Source organism: Erythrolamprus reginae, chromosome 7, assembly GCF_031021105.1.
Source record: "Erythrolamprus reginae isolate rEryReg1 chromosome 7, rEryReg1.hap1, whole genome shotgun sequence".
NCBI lineage: Eukaryota > Metazoa > Chordata > Lepidosauria > Squamata > Dipsadidae > Erythrolamprus > Erythrolamprus reginae.
In genome coordinates this window covers 28,750,036-28,768,955 of record NC_091956.1, presented here as the reverse complement: position 1 = coordinate 28,768,955, position 18,920 = coordinate 28,750,036, and the positions used below count along the sequence as shown (strand labels likewise).

At 39.4% G+C, this 18,920-nt stretch overlaps 2 protein-coding genes across 2 annotated transcripts; both read left to right on the top strand.

Moving 5' to 3' along the window:
• Positions 1-7,000: 7,000 nt before the first annotated feature.
• LOC139170275 (fibrinogen alpha chain-like) lies at positions 7,001-15,975 on the top strand. The gene is made up of 5 exons (XM_070757252.1): positions 7,001-7,139; positions 9,219-9,347; positions 10,445-10,628; positions 13,944-14,089; positions 14,869-15,975. The coding sequence occupies exons 1-5, from the start codon at positions 7,089-7,091 to the stop codon at positions 15,649-15,651; spliced, it is 1,293 nt and encodes a 430-aa protein (XP_070613353.1). The 5' UTR covers positions 7,001-7,088; the 3' UTR covers positions 15,652-15,975.
• On the top strand, positions 15,868-16,840 carry LOC139169998 (fibrinogen alpha chain-like). Its single transcript, XM_070756702.1, has 2 exons — positions 15,868-15,886; positions 15,972-16,840. The coding sequence occupies exons 1-2, from the start codon at positions 15,868-15,870 to the stop codon at positions 16,712-16,714; spliced, it is 762 nt and encodes a 253-aa protein (XP_070612803.1). The 3' UTR covers positions 16,715-16,840.
• The last annotated feature ends 2,080 nt before the right edge of the window (positions 16,841-18,920 follow it).

Sequence of the window (18,920 nt, the reverse complement as noted above, 5' to 3'; positions counted from 1 at the left end):
TTTCAAAGTGAATTCTGAAAACGATTGGCAACCAATGTAACCTCAACACAGGTATTATAGTAGAGGTCTTCAAACTTGGCAACTTTAAGACTTGTGAACTTCAACTCCAGCTATGCTGGCTGGAAAATTCTGGGAGCTGAAGTCCACAAGTCTTAAAGTTGCCAAATTTGGGGACCTCTGTATTATAGTATGAGTTCAGTTTCTATCAGCCAGCAAGCATTTTTTTCAAAGACAGCTCCGAGTAGCACAAATTGCAATGGTCTAATTTCAAAGAACTGCTTAACTTTGTGTCAATTTCACAAATATTTTATGATCTAAAAAGGACTCCAACTCTTTTCTCTGCTTGTGATCAAGTTTTCAGATGGCTCCAAATATTCAGGATAGTGAAAATAAATATATACCACAAAAATTAAAGGGGATGGAAAATAAATGGGCAAATTAGATTCCATGTATGAAATAATATACCTTTATGATACTCTTTCCCCCTAGGCCTTTGCAATTTTATGCATGGTATGTCTGTATGTATGTTTGGTTTTTATAATAATGGGTTTTTAATTTTTTTTAGTATTGAATTATTATTATATGCTGTCTTATTATTGCTGTTAGCCGCCCCGAGTCTCCGGAGAGGGGCGGCATACAAATCCAATAAATAAATAAATAAATAAATAAATAAATAAATGAATGAATGAATGAATGAATGAATGAATGAATGAATGAATGAATGAATGAATGAATAAATAAATAAATAAATAAATAAATAAATAAATAATCTAAAATTATAAATATTAATACTAATAGTAATTAATTTGTAATTAATTTGTAATAAATATTAATGCTAATATTAATACTAAGAGGCCACTTTAAAGCCAACATGTGTTAAATGATTGTTCTACAGTATTCTTGGGTATGAAATGAAAGGAACATACTATATACCTTTAAAAAAGACAAGCTAGGACTAATCTATGGTATGGTACTCTACCATATGATATGGTAAGTATTGGCTTTCAGCTTCATTTTAATTTTTTTCCTATGCTTGCTGGGTAAGTGCCTATATAAGGAACAAATTTAGTTGCTGTTTTCCTAACCCTGCTTTTAATAAGTCACTTTTCAGCAATATATTACATCTACCATTAATGGCAGCAGATAACAGTATCTTGTTCATTAAATCCCGAACAATGGCACTCTGAATCCCTTAAACATCAAGTGTCTGATATAGAATAATCTTTACCATCAAAGAAATGAACAAAAGCTTGGAGCAGAAGAAGTCATCAAAGTATAGATTATATCTTATCTTAACCAGTTGGACATCTATTGCCAATATTAGCATTGATACTACAAGGCTACGAAGACTAACTTCATGAGGTTCAAACAGTCCTTTCAGAAATATAAAAAGATAAATGTTTTCTCTACCAGTTGTGCCTGACTCTAGAGTACGGTGTTCATCTCTGATATACAGCCGAGGGAGCCAATGTTGTCCAAAGACCCTTCTGTGGTTATATGATCAGTATTTATATGTGAGGCATATAGGACACTGTTACTTTCCAGCCAAAATGGTATCTATTTATGTACTTGCATTGCTTTCAAACTGCTGGGTTGGCAGGAGTAAGCAAGTAATGGAAACTCTCCCTGTCACATGTTACTTAAGTCTTGAACCAACCTTTACATGTGTTCAGTGAATAATTCCAGTGTATCATATCGTGTGTCATACAGTATTCTGCATTTTGTCCCATTCTTTTAACAAAATGTTCCTGAAATAAATTAACATGAGTTCAAGTGGCAACAATCTGTAGGTAACATACAGCATTGGCTTTCATTTCCGTCATTTAATCCAAACAAAGCTATGGACACCTTGAGCATGGTTGGGTGTATTTTTGGAATGGATGGCACAAATGAAATTTAATCTAGACAGGTACTGTAGGTAGGGAAATTTTTTGTGGAGGTTCTCAATCATCCAGGGCAGAGTTGCTTTTCAAAAGGCAACCAGACATTCTTTGTTTTTTCTTTGAAAATGGTTTGCTTGCGCACATGAGATTTCACTAATTTTTGGCAGGATTTTGCTTCTGTGCATGCACGGAAGCAAAGAAATCATGGAAAAATGGAAAAATCTCTCACATGTGAGCATCACTGTGTGAGATTCACCTTCTGCTCATGCACAGGAAGCCAAATCTCATGCTGACCCGTGCACCCATGCTTGCCATTGGGAGCACACCAGTAGTGCCGGCAACAGGCAGCCCTTCCCTGTCCTAACTGAATGATGGGGAATGGAAGGATATATGTTCTTTCTAGTCATAGAAATATAGAAACATAGAAGATTGATGGCAGAAAAAGATCTTATACTGTTTCCTGTATTTTATCTTAGGATGGATCTATGTTTATCTGAGGCATATTTAAATTCAGTGACTGTGGATTTACCAACCACGTCTGCTGGAAGTTTGTTCCAAGAATCAACTACTCTTTCAGTCAAATAATATTTTCTCACATTGCTTCTGATCTTTCCCCCAACTAACCTCAGATTGTGCCCCCTTGTTCTTGTGTTCACTTTCCTATTAAAAACATTTCCCTCCTAAACCATATTTAACCCTTTAACATATTTAAATGTTTCAATCATGTCCCCCCTTTCTCTTCTGTCCTCCAGACTATATAGATTGAGTTCATTAAGACTTTCCTGATACGTTTTGTGCTTAAGACCTTCCACCATTTTTGTAGCCCGTCTTTGGACCCGTTCAATTTTTTCAATACCTTTTTGTAGGTGAGGTCTCCAGAACTGAACACAGTATTCAAAATGTGGTCTCACCAGCATTATGTATAGCAGGATCACAATCTCCCTCTTCCTGTTTGTTATACCTCTAGCTATGTAGCCAAGTATTCTACTTGTTTTCCCTACCGCCTGACCGCACTGTTCACTCATTTTGAGACTGTCAGAAATCATCTTGTCATTAGCCTTCTGAAGGCCAGCTATCAGCTCTCAGAGAGTCATTAAGGCTATCTGGGAGTTTTCTTTGTATCCTCAGGATCACCTGAATCAGAACGCAAATGGGTGTGGAATCTTTTGGAATGCTGGAAGTACTGTATTGTAAACAGGAGATAGGTGCTGCCAGGTCCCTTCTCTCTGTTGAAAGAGGGCAGTTCAGTTTTAGCATAGATGGCCTCTTTTACCCCTCTTTCAAACCAGTGGTCCTCTTTGTCCAATATGAAGACTTTGCTGTCTTCAAAAGTATGACCTTTGTATTTTTAAATGCAAATAGATTGATGACTCATGTCCTGCTGGGTTTGTTCTCCTATGTTGTGCCATATGTTTGTGAAGTGGTTGTTTGTTTCACACTGTACAGATCTTTTACACCGCAGGAGTAGCCAATACCCCAGAGGACAGGCTAGAGAAAGATCTTGGCAGACTTGTACATTGGGCCCAAACAAATAAAATGAAATTCAATGCAGAGAAAAATAAAATCCTACACCTAGGTAAAAGAAACCAAAGACATACATATAACTGGGTGAAGCCACATTCAATAGCAGCGATTACAAGAGGAATCTTGGAGTCTTTGTGGCCAACCAGCTAAATATGAGCCAGCAATGTACAGCAGCAGCCAGAAAGGTCAATACAACTATCCTTGCATTAACAGAAGGATACAATCTAGGACTAGGAAGGTACTAACATAGTTCCCTCTAAGCTGAGCAGTGAGCAATTGCTCACTTAAAAATCATCATCAACTCAAAGTTTTCCAAACCTGCCCAGAAGCCGAGAGGGAAGGAGAGAGAGAGGAAGAGAGGAAGAGAGAGAAACAGATAGAAAAAAGAGAGGAAGGAAAAGAAAAAGAAAAAGAATGGAAGTAAGGAAGAGAGAAAGAAAATCAAAATCTAGTTTGAAACTAGCTCAACTATTTAAGTGGCATTTTGATATTGATAGAGTTGCCCTATTATGAGCTCACTGTTATAGACACACAGTGCAGTATTTTATTTTGAAATTCTCTGAGGCAAAACAGGGTGGGTTTTTTGTTTGTTTGTTTGTTTGTTTGTTTGTTTGTTTGTTTGTTTGTTTATTTATTTATTTATTTATTTATTTATTTATTTATTTATTTATTTATTTATTTATTTATTTATTTATTTATTTATTTATTTATTTATTTATTTATTTATTTATTTATTTATTTATTTATTTATTTATTTATTATTTCTGTGCCGCCCAGTCCCGAAGGGACTGCTGCTCAGACACTATACTTTTCCGCCCACCCCCCAAAAAAATTAGAGGGAACACTGGGTACTAATAATATTCCATAAACCTTAGTTAGACCACATCTAGAATACTGCATGCAGTTTTGTTCACCACACTACAAAAAAGACATTGAAACTGTAGAGAAAATACAGAAGAGAGCAACCAAGATGATAAGGAGGCTGGAAATTAAAACATACAAAGAGAGGTTGCAGGAACTGGGTATCGCTAATCTAGCAAAGAGAAGGACCAGGGGAGACATGATAGCAGTTTTCCACAGAGAGGAAGGGGTCAGGCTGTTTTCCAAGGCACCAGAAGGCCAGATGAGGAATAATGGATGGAAGCTGACCAAGGAGTGATTCAACCTAGATATAAGAAGAAACTTTCTGATGGTGAGAGTGATCAACCAGTGGAACAGCTTTGTCCAAAATAATCCCGCTTGAGTAGAGAGGATTTGGACCTACAAGGTTCCTTCCAACTTTTTAAAATTAATTGATTGATTGATTGATTGATTGATTGATTGATTGATTAATATTTTAAAAGTGCTGCATACATTACATTTGTGTCCATGTGTTTTATCCTTGGAATGGGCAAACATCTGCCTTAGTCCATTCTTGGGTCTGAAGTGTGCATGTCTGTTGTGTTGGTTAAAAATCCTCAGATTTTCAATCAACATAGCACACATGCTTTTCAGACATTCCTGCAATGTGGCTCCAATAACTCTCAGAAAGCTATGTACTGACCTTCAGAGTTTGAAAGGCCAACTTCAGATGACTGCAACAATTATAAATCCCTCCATTCTGCACCATTCAATCAGAACTGAAGAAGCTTCTTGAATGATATGTATAGAAATAGGAATAGAAATGGGAAACAATCCTATCTACGTGTCAAACTTAATTGGGTTGCCTCGGAAATATAAAAACATCTTTCTGGTTCTTGCAAATACAGTAGTACCTCGACATACGAGCTGCTCTACATACGAGCATTTCGAGATACGAGCTAGGAGAAGAGAGACATTTCTGTTCTACTCCCAAGCTGAAATTCGAGATACGAGCCGCGGGCTATGCCCCCTCCGAGCGCTCACCGCCCCCGCCCGGGAAACCGGAGCATCCTTCCCCTCTACGCACTTTGCCCTGCCTGCCTCCTGGCTCAAGCGGGTGGTGGCAGGCCGCCTTTGGGTTTTCGGCTGGGGGGGAGGGAGTTAGGAAGGTCTTCCTGCTCGCCTGTCATTCTGCATGCCTGTCAATCTTCTGTGCGCCGCAGAACGGGACGAGCCGGCAATGCATGTCCTGCCTTCCCCACCGTGGCTGTGGGCCGTCCGCACCGCTGCTCCGCTCGGTCGGCGGTCCCGGAGAGGCAGGAGCTGGGCGCTGGCCTGCTCTTTCTCCCCTGCCGCCGCCGCCTGCGAGCGCTCTGCCAAGCGGCTCCCCACACTCCGCGCCTCCTTTGTCTCTGGGTCTGCGGAGGGAGGGAGAGAGGGAAGCAGAGCAGGGCGGCAGGCGAGGCGACTACCTCTCCGCTCGCCAAGCAGCGCGGGGAAGGAGGAAGAGAGAAGCAGCTGCTTTCCTGCTTCCCTTCCTTCCTTCCCAACCGGCCTCTCGAGGGCAGTGGCGGCGGGTTCCCGGCCTTGGAGCTAGCAAGGCGGCCGGCGGCCGGGTCCGGCTCCTGCTGCTGATGCAGTTGCAAAGCTTCCCTCCCTCCCTCCGCAGAGCCAGAGACAAAGGAGGTGCGGAATGTGGGGAGCCGCCTGGCAGAGCGCTCGCAGGCAGCGGCGGGGGACAAAAAGCAGGCCACGCCTGGTTCCTGCCTCTGGGACCGCCGACCGAGTGGAGCAGCGGTGCAGACGGCCCGCAGCCAGGGTGGGGGGGGCGGGGGGTGCATTGCCGGTCATCCCGTTCTGCGGCGCACACAAGATTGACAGGCATGCAGAATGACAGGCGAGCAGGAGGACCTTCCTAACTCCCTCCCCCCCAGCCGAAAACCCAAAGGCAGTATGCAGGATGACATGCATGGCAAAGGGGCGGGGAGGATCGGGAGGCTCAAGCCTCCTTCGGTGGTGGCGGCCGGTTTCTGATTTTTGAGCTTGCACGCATTAATCGCTTTCCCATTGATTCCTATGGGGAACATTGTTCGAGATACGAGTTGATCAACTTATGAGCCCAGGTCTAGAACCAATTAAACTCATATGTCGAGGTACTACTGTACTTAGTTAACTCGGATGCAGTTAGATTTGACTGCATCTTACTCAGCCTGTGGGTGGGGGGATATATCACTCCCCCTCCAAAATACGTATGTAATTTTCATGTTAAATTTATCCTTATTACTCTGGCATGGCATTCAAGAGATCTCCTTCAAAAAAGAGGTCTAGATAAATCTTCCAGAGTTTGTACAAATATTTTTCCCTTCCAGAGTTCTCTTACATCTAGATGTAGATATTACAATGAGAATAAATTATCTTATATATATAGAATGAGAACGAATTATCTTCTGCAACATATTCCTGTAAATGCAAGAAATAGCATCTGTTTGCTATTACATTTGCCTTGTGCTTAATGTTGGATTCCTCTCTACAATTTACCTTGGAATGACTCATTTCAACCTTTAGACAATCTCAGTTCCAGGAACATAGTTGGAGCAACTTGCCTTCCATGTTTTCCAGCATTGAGCAACTAGAATAGATGGTCAAAAAAGCAAATTGAAGAACTTGTGCAAGAGCTGCTGGGTCACCAAACTCAGAGATTGCAATATGCCTGTGTAAACAGAAGGAGACTAATCATTAATGAAGGTAGGGGAGGGGGGTTGACAAAACAAAGATAGAAATATAACCAAAAGTGCCTAAGTGGAGACTATTCCTTTGTGCCACATCCATACCTTTCTGAAGATGTTTCAGCTAAGAATTCTCTGTCTACTGCTGTCCTTCAGCATCGCCTTGGTATGAATATATTTTTCTAGGGGTTTTTTCTTTACTGGTTGTATTGATTTGATTGATAGATTGATCGATGTTCTTTTTATTGCTTGCCTATTTAAGCAGCTATATATTTCACTCCTTCAATATCAAATACACTATAATATCAAGAACAACAGCATTTCCACTTCAAATATTCTCTTAGGGATGTTATAATTCTTGGACCAACTTGGAACTTTGTTGGTAAAATGTGTATTTACCTTTGTATGCCCGTGTGTAAAAATCTCACTGTCACATTTAGCTCCTACATATGTTCAATGACTTTCAAGTAATTTGATCTCTGGATAATTGACGGGTACCCAGAAGAATTCTGTAATGCAACCCATATCCTGATGTGTCTTTGTGTTTTTAAATGCTCAGAAAGACTGTTGATCATCTTGCTTGCTTAGAAACTGAGGGTGCTTTCTAATATTTGACTAAAAATACATTACACATTATTCATATACATTTCCCTTATGTTTTTATACCAAATCTAGATGACATGTTTGAACATGTTATCCATAATATTAATAAAGAAAAAATCTTTTTACGTGCTTACATTTGTTCATACGATTATCAGACGTCAGGCTCACACAGGGATACTTAACTATAAATGCATTACTGTAAAATTAATATTGTAAAACTATATATGACAATTTAGAAGTCACATTGATTTCAAAGATTTCTAAACAAAAAATCTGGGACAATGGAACTCGGATAGACAGTGTATTACAGTCATTTCAATAGCGGCTCTTTAAGTCCAGCTCTCGTGATAGAAAGGCAGACAAAGAGATATAGCATTGCTAGCATTTACTAATTAATTGATTACTTTGTAATCCTGGTAACATTTTAACAAGAATGGTAGAATATTGCTGATTTTAATCTTTCATTTCAGGTTTAATTATTTGTTATCAATAATCAAATAATCCTATTCATAGGACATGATCTTCATTTACATCAGAAACCAACATAGTTCTAGGAATAGCCCCAATGGAAAGTAATCTGTGACATCATGATTTGTATTATAATTTATTTTTACAATGCTATCTGAAAATCCTTTGGTTTTAAGTTATCAATTATTTTATATTTGAGATAAACTGCACACAGCTTATAAACAGTATTCAAAATGTAGATGAACTTATCAGAATTATTACAGCATGTGCATTTTGATGTAGCCAGCATCTAAACGTAGCAAACTGTTCTTCAATTAATATTCTACTTTTCTATTTTTATTATAATAGTTAATATTAAAGAATAATTTCTCTCTATATTAATCCATTCACTTCACAATTTAAAGTGCCATGATATAAATTAAAGTATGTCTCTAATTAAATGGACAGTCAAATTGAGCTATCTGACATACTTGTATTTCAATCTGTATTGCAATTGCTAATTTCAATATCCAACTCATAAGGTTTAACACATTTTGTAATAGTTAATTTACACCTTGGCCTGAACCCAAGCAAGTGAGCTACATTGAAATCCAATTGAAATCAATGGGATTTAAATTAAACCTGGTGATGTATTAATGTGTGCTTCCATGGGCCCTACTCAAGCAATTTTAATGTGGTGTCATCTGTTTATAGAAAAATATTTTTTTTCCAGTAGTGAAATTAATCACTCAATCTATATTTATAAAACTAGGAAGTAGGTACCAATTGCCAGAGATGGAGTCTCCCTTTGAGACTTTATGGATTCTGTTTCTTTGAAGGATTGTTACCTATTTATTAAAAAAAAGAATAGTTTGAAGCAAGTGTCTAAATGTAGTTGATGATTATTTTTAACAAATACTAAGGATTATCAACTAAAAAGGTATGGGTTACTTATGAAAAGAATTATTATTATTATTATTATTAGTAGTAGTAGTATATTATTATTAGTATATTATATTATATTATATTATATTATAATTATTATCGTTATTATTATTATTATTATTATTATTATTATTATTATTATTAATTAGATTTGTATTCCACCCTTCTCTGAGGAATTATTACTGTGTGAGTTTTCACACAGCCTTAATTTGGTCTCTTTTTTAACCCTTCTTTACTTATTTCCTCACAGGTGACAAGTGAGGAAACCTCCTTTCAAGAACATGGAGGAGGGATACGTGGTCCCAGAATAGTAGAGCAGAAAGCTCAATCTGACTGCAAATCTGATAAGGATTGGCCAATATGTGCCGATGAGGACTGGGTAAGACAAAAGACAACAAAACGCCAATTTGCAGGGTCATCATATTGTTTCTCATTGAAACAGCTATTTCTCCCCACTGCAATATATTAGATAAAATAGCAATGCAGCAAAGAAACACATTTGTAATTCAGTAGTGTACGTGTGTGTGTGTGTGTGTGTGTGTGTTTGTGTTTGTTTGTTTGTTTGTGTCAAGTTACACTTATAGACTTACAATAATTTACTTAGTGACCATTTGAAGTTATAGCAGCACAGTAAAAAGTGACTTATGACCATTTTTTACACTTATGACTATTGCAGCATCCCATGGTCATGTGGCTTGCATTTTGGATGCTTGATACGTGACTCACCTATATGACGATTGTAGTGTCCTGGGGTCACATGATTCCCTTTTGCAACCTTCTGACAAGCAAAGTCAACAGGGAAGCCAGATTCACTTAACAACCATGTTACTAATTTAAGAACTGCAGTAATTCACTTAACAAGTGTGGCAAGAAAGGTCATAAAATGACGCAAAATTCACTTAACAAATGTCTCATTTAACAACATACATTTTGGGCTCCACGGTGGTCATAAGTCACGTGTAATTGTTTTCCTGTCCAAAGTAGGAAAAAATATAACTAATCAGAAAGCAGATTTTTAGATATTTCTTTTACAGAACTTCAAAAAATAATCATCACATGACAAACACAGTCATACTCACTTGTATATTTCCACACAAATATTAATTTGTGGATTGAGAGGGGAAACAGAGTCATTGCTGTTGCACAAAATGTTTATTAATACAAAGAGTTACTTTTGAGTAAATGTGGATAAATTAGACAAATCTGTACAAGATTTTTTTAACCACAGTTTGGGTGCGCACAATGTGGTAATCCATAGTAAACCACAATGACTGAGCAGACATGTCAGTCTAAAGCTGGATTCAATTAATGTTTCACTTAATGACCATGACATAGGATTCACTTTACCACATTGCTTAGCGACTAAAATACTGGTTCTGAATCTGTCCATAACCTGAGGATTAACTATAGTTTGTAACATCTGAAAATTTGTCAATTACTTTATGTAATCCTTTTTACTTTGTTTCTGTTATTTAGGGCACTAAATGTCCCTCAGGTTGCAGGATTCAAGGACTGATAGATGAAACAGATCAGGAGTTTCAATCCAGGATAGAAAAGATTAAGAAGGTGCTTTTCGATAGTCAAAATAGTTACAAGTCATCTAATATTGTGAAACAAGAAATTTTTAACTATCTGGAAAGATATCTGCCCAGTGAACAAGGTGAGTTTAATCCCAGTTATATGAAGTTTTTTAAAATGCCCATAAAATTGGCCACCACACTATAAAAAGATGTTGAGATTCTAGAAAATCTGCAGAGAAGAGCAATCAAGATGGTTAGGAGATTGGGCATACAGAAACTGAGCATGGCGAATCAGATGAAGAGAAAAACCAGGGAAGACGTGATAGCAATGTTCTAATATTTGAGGGGCTGCCACAGAAAGGAAGAGGTCAAGCTATTTTCCAAAGCAGCTGAAGACCAGATAATGAATAACAGATGGAAACTGAACAAGGAGAGATTCAACCTGGAAATAAGAATAAATTTTCTGACAGTGAGAGCAATCAACAGTTTGCCTTTGGAAGTTATGGGAGCTTCATCACTGGAGAATTTCAAGAAGAGATTGGACTGCCATTTGTCAGAAATGGTGTAGGGTCTCCTGTTTGGGCAGGGGATTGGACTAGATCAGCGTTTCCCAACCGGTGTGCCGCGGCACACTAGTGTGCCGCGAGACACGGCCAGGTGTGCCACGAAGCTAGGGAAGCTCCAGCTGGGCGGGGCGCTGCCGGTGCCTCCGACCTCCCGGCTCCTGCCCGATGCCGCGGTTTCTGGTGCTCTCCTGCTGGGCCCCAAAGAAGGAAGGCAGGAAGAAGGAGAGCTTCATTCTTTGCGCCTTTTTCCCGCCTTCCCTGGCATCGGCGGCAAGTGTCCTTTGGGGCCCGGTGGGAGGGCACTGGCGGTGGGAGCAGGGGGGCGGGGGGGCGGCTGCAGCGGCCCCAGGCAGTTGCTGGGGGATGGCAGCGGCGAGCAAGAGCTCCAGGGCGGAGCCACCGGCAGCACCCCGCCCAGCTGGAGCTTTCCTGGCGGGGGTGGCAACAATTGTCCTTTGGGGCCCGGCGGGAGGGCAATGGCAGCGGAAACAGGCTGCTGGCTGCAGCGGCCCCGGGCACTGTTCCCTGTAGGCTGCGCACGCCAACGCACCCCAAAATGCCCCCCGCGCACCCTTTTCCAGGGGCACGCAGGGAGCCGCGGCCAACTGCCCGCCTGCCCGATTTCCCTCCGCGCGGCTGGGGACGTGGATCCACTGCCCTCGCCAGCCCGATCTCCCTCCACCCGGGTGGGGAGGTGGATTCGCGGCCCCCGCCAGCCTGATTTCCCTCCAGTGGCTGATCTCCCTCCGTGTGGGGGGGGGCCGACGAACCGACGACTGGGGGCTGTCCATCCGTGTTGGGTGGTGCAGGGCAGGCACAGGCAGCCCCAGGGGAGAACAAGGGAGGGAGAGAAAGGAAAGAGAGAGAAAGGGAGGAAGAGAAAATTGAATGAAGGAGGGAGAGAAAGAAAGAGTAAGAAGTAGAAAGGATAGAGAAAAAGGAAGAGAAAGGGAGGGGGAGAAAGGAAAGAGGGAGGAAGGGGGAAAGAAAGAAGATATGAAGGAGGGAGAAAAAGAAAGAGAGATAGAAAGGAAAGAGGGAGAGAAAGGAATGGGAGAGAAAGGGAGGGAGAGAAAGAGAATGAAAGAGGGAGAAGGGGTGAGAGATAGAAAGGATAGACAGAAAGGGAGAGAAAGGAAAGAGAGAAAGGGAGGGAGAGGAAGGAAAGAGAGATGAGAGAGGAAGGAAGAGACAGAAAGAGGAAGGAAGGAAGAGAGAAAGAAAGAGGGATGGAGAGAGAAAGGAAGGAAGAGAGAGAAAGTGCGAGGGAGAGAGAAATAGAGCAAAATGGAGGAAGAGATATTTTTTTTGTCCAAATTTTTTTTAGCCCCCCCCCCCCCCCCTCAATGTTCCCCAGGATTTTGAAAATATGAAAAATGTGCTGCGGCTCCCAAAAGGTTGGGAAACACTGGACTAGATGACCTACTAGGTCCCTTCCAAATCTTTTAATCTGTATTTCTGTAATCTAAAGGTATATGAAATTCTTTGAGTTCTATACCCTCATTTTATCTGGAGAGCAGACTGGGAAGGCTGGCATAAAATAATTGAGTTTAAATACTGTTAGCTATTCCTTTTAAAAAAGTACTTGGTTGACCTCAGAATTAAAACTATTTGCATAAATTGATAAAAAGCATTATTATCTAATTCTGGGCTGTCTCAGTTATTTTCCAGATCACACACACACACACACACACACACACAATTGCTTAACCAAATCTTAGAAAAATATTCCTTCCAGTACATTTTTCCCACTTTTCTTTCTGAAAATTATTTGCCATACTTTCAGACCGATACATTTATTTTTCAGTACCATCTCTGGAATACCTGGGTTAATATTAAGAGGAAAGGCAGGAAATCTTGTTCCAAATTGTATATGCTTAATATATTTCTAAACTACACACTCATTATTTGATAGAGTGCTGGTGAGACCACATTTGGAATACTGTGTTTAGTTCTGGAGACCTCACCTACAAAAAGATATTGACAAAATTGAACGGGTCCCAAGATGGGCTACAAGAATGGTGGAAGGTCTTAAGCATAAAACGTATCAGGAAAGAATGAACTCAATCTGTGTAGTCTGGAGGACAGAAGGAAAAGGGGGGACATGATCGAAACATTTAAATATATTAAAGGGTTAAATAAGGTCCAGGAGGGAAGTGTTTTTAATAGGAAAGTGAACACAAGATCAAGGGGACACAATCTGAAGTTAGTTGGGGGAAAGATCAAAATAGAGAGAAAATATTATTTTACTGAAAGAGTAGTAGATCCTTGGAACAAACTTCCAGCAGACGTGGTAGATAAATCCACAGTAACTGAATTTAAACATGCCTGGGATAAACATATATCCATCCTAAGATAAAGTACAGAAAATAGTATAAGGGCAGACTAGATGAGGTCTTTTCCTGCCGTCCGACTTCTATGTTTCTATGTTTCTATAGGCTGCACCTAAAACAGAAACAGAAACAATGGTGTACTCCAATATTACAAATAATGATGTAGTCCAATATTAATTGGAACCACAGTAAGTGGGAGACAATTCTTTGGGGATACACTGAGAAAAAAATACAAGAGCTGGGATGAACTTTTATAGGAAACAGAGTAGAGAGATTCCAATCCTAGTCCACAGCTATACTTCATTTTGAAAAAAGACTAGAAGGGAAGGGAAGGACATTAAGGAGGAATTGAAGATATAGTATTTTATCTCTAAGTCTCTATCCAGGCTTACAAATTCATATAGAGTAGCACTGACTGTTATATGGATAGTTCCATTCCATCTAATTTTAAAGTCATCAAACTGGGAAGGCTGTGTAGTTTGGGTTAATGCATATATTTTTTAGATCACTTACATTGTATAAAGGACTAGAACTATACTAACTTCTTTTATTTCAGAATTAAATAGGAACTATGGACAAATATCTGATGATCTAAGAAGGAGGTTGGTGACACTGAAGCAGAGAGTTGCTGATAAAGTAGAAAGGATTAAAACTTTGCAGAACTCAATCCAGAATCAAGTTGGAGAGTTGAAACGTTTAGAGGTGAGTTGTATTGTTTTGTTTTGTTTTTAAAAAAGATGTGTCTTTTTAAAATGTTGGAACAAATATCTCTCAATGCTCCTTTTTATCAGTTATATGTTTCAATGAATGAGGCTCTTTCAGAACCACTGTGGGATTAGGGAAAAAAATTGTTTGTATGATTGATAGTTTCCCTTCCTCCCTTCTTTCCTGTTTCACAGCATCATTTTATTACGTTATTTTACTATGTTAAATAATCTGTTGGTAGCAGATTGGTGGGTTGCTCCGAGTTCGAACCGGTTCTTAGAACCAGTAGCGACCGTGACAGGAGGCTCCGCCCACCCACCCGAGATGCTTCTCCACATGCATAGAAGTGTCACACATGCACGCAAGTGCGCACGATTGAATCAGTAGCAAGATCATTTACTGGTTGGTGGGTAAGAAGAAAAATGTGAAACAGCATTAACATGGATGATCTATAGCCTCTTTTCCTTTTAAAATTTTGTAGCAGGGAAAGGATATTTAAAATCTGCAGTTTGTTTGCAGAGGACTTTTCAAATTATATAGGGTTGTGTGAAATGAAGCCATATATTACTCAATAGCAGATGGCCTATGTACATTTATAGTAGAATTTGGCCTTTCTTCAGATGGCAGTGGAGATATGATCAGCAATGGCTTGACAAGCATTCCTTATTTTTAATGTTATGGGGCATTAACTAGAGTTACAACTTGGAGAGATTTAGGAATCAATGTCTATTTACAAATTTCTACTCCCCCCCTTTCCCCATATCTTTATGGCCTAGGTGGACATTGATATAAAGATACGTGGCTGCAAAGGATCATGTGCTCGTGTTTTCAACTACAATCTGGATACTGAGGGTTATGGAAACATCCAGAAGCAGCTCGTACAAGTTAATGCCATTAAACTGGAATCGGAAGAAGAAGCTGTTCCACTCAAGTCACTGAAAATAGTGCAAATGAAGGATTCTACTGCTCCCGGTCACTATAAATCTGGTCTTTTGACTGAACAGGAAGCAAGTGTACTTGATAGTATAAAAGTGTTTAAGGTAGTATTGGAAGACCCCAGATATGTTGCTCCAGGTACACCGGGAGTTGGAAAATCTACAAACAAAGCAATAATAATACCTTCTACTGATATTCATACCAGCCGTACATGCATCAAAACCATTACTAGAAAAGTCATTCGTGGGCCTGATGGTTTACGAGAAGAGACAGTTGAAGAATATAAAACTCCTGATGGTGCTGATTGTTCTAATTTGCAAGGTTTCATTAAAGAAGCTATCAGTAGTGGAGGCGGCGAAAGTGGCTCGCATGACTTTGTTCCCCGACATCCAGATGCCGATGCCGGAACCCATACAAAAATACAAGCAGGGGACATTTTTTCAGAAATAGGGGAGGGAGAATTTGATGACTTCTCAAGATTTGACCATTTCTCCCAGGGAGGCAATACCAAGACAACCTTTGAGATCAAGTCAAGAAGAATCACTGATATAGAAGGCGTACAACAGGATGAAAATACAGAGCATAACACCGGGACAGGTATCCATCCAGTTCATGGAAAATAATTATGGAGGGAGAGAAAATGAAGTTTGCAACTAAACTGACACAAATACTGCAATTCATGACATTGTTCAGTTAATGAAACCCATGTGTCTGTTTGTTGCCATTTAAGACAAGTGGGGTACATTTCTATCATGAGTTATTGGTTAGCAAGGCAGTTCCATACAGAATGCCAGGGGTAATAAATTTAAATCTAAGTGTACTTTTCGGGTGGGGGAATAATGCAAGATGTCTTTCCATGTAGAACAACATTGAGTGTAGACAGTTGACTTCAGCAATGTTACTGTTGGATACCTGTGAGCTTGTAATAAAACTTAACTGAAAGCTTCTGTCAACTTGATCAACTTTGTTTTTTTAGACTGTGAGGATATCCACCAAAAACACACTTCTGGTGCCCAAAGTGGCATTTTCAAAATCACGCCAGCAGGATCTGCTAAGGTTTTTTCAGTTTATTGCGACCAAGAGACCACTTTGGGAGGATGGCTTCTGATCCAACAGAGATTGGATGGGTCATTGAATTTTAACCGGACCTGGGAAGACTACAAGAAAGGTTTCGGCAGCTTGGATGTCAAAGGGATGGGAGAATTCTGGTTGGGCAATGAAATTCTCCACATCCTGACCCAGAAAGATACTGTCCTTCGGGTTGAACTAGAAGATTGGGAGGGTGATAAAGTTTATGCAGAATATAATATACGCATAGGTTCTGAATCAGAAGGTTATAGACTCAGAGTCTCCGATTACAAGGGGACAGCCGGGGATGCCCTGATTAGAGGATCAGAGGAAGATGGTTCTGAATACACAGCTCACACTAACATGAAATTTAGTACTTATGACCGAGATAGTGATCAGTGGGAGGATAACTGTGCTGAGGTGTATGGAGGTGGCTGGTGGTATAACAACTGCCAGGCTGCTAATCTCAATGGTATTTACTACTCAGGGGGACAGTATGATCCAAGGAACAATGCTCCTTATGAGATTGAAAATGGAGTGGTTTGGTTACCTTTTCGGCCATCAGATTATTCTCTCAAAGCTGTGAGAATGAAAATTCGGCCAGTGGAAACAGACTAGATAGCAGTCCTAAAATTTAATCCAACTTACAAAACAATATATATACCTCAAAAATGTGTGTGTGTATGTGTGTGTGTGTGTGAGAGAGAGTTGTTTCTTTATAAATAAACAGATTCCCTCTAATAATTTTTTCTGGTGTATTTAACTTATTTTGGAAAATAAAAGGAAGGCTCTCTATATGTTGTAACTGTGTGAAGAACTACAATGGAACCAGATTTTAAACCAATTCACTGGAAAAATATTGACAAGTGCAAAGAATGATCTTTAGAGTTATATACAGAATATGGCAAAAAAACCACCTCGTGAACAAGTGTAAAGAAACAGATTTGTACCTTTATTGTTGCATAAATATAAATACATACATATTTTACATACATACATACATATACATACATACATACATACATACATACATACATACATACATACATATAAATACATATGTCTTTTTGTACATTGAGATCATATGCACCAAAAACAAATTCCTTGTGTGTCCAATCACACTTGGCCAATAAAGAATTCTATTCTATTCTATTCTATTCCACTCTACTCTACTCTACTCTACTCTACTCTATTCTATTCTATTCCATTCCATTCTACTCTATTCTATTCATAGGGTGAGATCGTGATTTGTAAAATAAAGAAGCACAATCTTCTTAGAAATGAATTGTTGTTAACACAAAATTTAAAAATGTGGCACAGGAACATTTATTATGTGATGAAACAATATTACAAGAAAATCTAAAATCACATAGGAAATCTGCCCTAAGCCTACCTCACACCATAATAGTTAAAATATTCACTGTGGAAATATAATAATTGTCAACACTGAAAAAATTAACTATGATTTCCATTTGATTTTCAAATAATTGTACAAGAAGCCTCTAGGACAGGGATGTCAAACTCACATCATCATGGCGGTGTCACATGACATATTAGGACTTTTCCCCCCCTTTGCTAAACTGAGTGTGGGTATGGCCAACATGTGACGGATCTGGTCAGGAGTTTGACAGGCCTGCTCTCGGATGTTCAAGCACTATTCAGACAAAACAATTTTGGAGTTTTCAAAGACCCATTGGGAAACATGTATGCCCTTCTTGTTCAACTTCATATATACTGACTTGAACACCACATTTAATGCAGTTGTGCTGTGGTGGACAATCGTTGACCATCTGCTCTAATTGCATTAGGACATTTTCAGCTCCTGAGGCCATATCACTACTTATCACAGTTCCCTCATCACATGCTTACTTGGCCCTTATCTGTCTTGATTTATTTGAGCTAGCTAAGAAAGGCTGACTGGATGAATCCAGAAATGGTGATGGAATAGTCTTGTAATTTCATTGTCCTTACCTGAATAATCATTTCCTGGATCTAAAGATTTTCAAAATATCCTAAAAAGAACAAATAGCAACAAAACTAGTCAACCAACCCCTAAAGGATATTTTAGAAGTCGGGTTGAACCAAGGAAGCTCCATCTTTTGTGCTTATTAATGTCTAATCTAGAAAGGACTCAGAACTAGGCCTCTGGCATTGACTTTAGTGTGCAGTCAGGCTTAACTGGCTGAATTACAGATGATGCCAATCACTAGAGTCTGGCCTTGTTGAAATCTGTTGTTTTTGCTTAGAGTCTCTTGGCTCTTTCCTTCTTTCACTTCCCTTTCTCTAGAAGACAGACTGCATCTAGAATCATAAAGAATAATAGTTTAGAGGAGATAAAATGTTTAGGTATTTTCACCCCAAGTACAAATCCTAGATCAAATGAAATATATTGTGGGGTCTTGGCCCTTATGAAAAGATGCCATTTATCTCTCATGGTCAAGGACATTCATCTTTAGGAATTGTTCTATCCAATCCATTCTACTAAACAAATAATTCTCTCAACACTGTCAAACTATTCACTAAATCTGCATTACTATTACTAGTAATCTTCTCATCGTTCCTATCACCCATCTCTTCCCACTTATGACTGCATGACTGTAACTTTGTTTGTATCCTTAAAATTTATATTGTTTCCCAGTATGATTTGATTGCTTATTTGTACCCTATGACCAGTGTAGTGCTACCAAAATTTTTACTACTACACTGTGGGCGTGGCTTATGCAGGACGCCCTGCATTTTCTTTCAACATCTTTCAATGCAAAATGGGTGCTCTGGGGTGGAGCTCTATTTTTGCTACCCCACGGCCATAGTTCCCTCTAAGCTG

What these genes read in the sequence shown, in the direction of transcription:
- LOC139170275 (XM_070757252.1), top strand. Translation starts at nt 7,089, where the DNA reads ATGTTTCAGCTAAGAATTCTCTGTCTACTGCTGTCCTTCAGCATCGCC. An exon ending in TATGTGCCGATGAGGACTGG is followed by an intron (nt 9,348 to 10,444) that starts GTAAGACAAAAG and finishes TCTGTTATTTAG; the next exon opens with GGCACTAAATGTCCCTCAGG. An exon ending in GAGAGTTGAAACGTTTAGAG is followed by an intron (nt 14,090 to 14,868) that starts GTGAGTTGTATT and finishes TTTATGGCCTAG; the next exon opens with GTGGACATTGATATAAAGAT.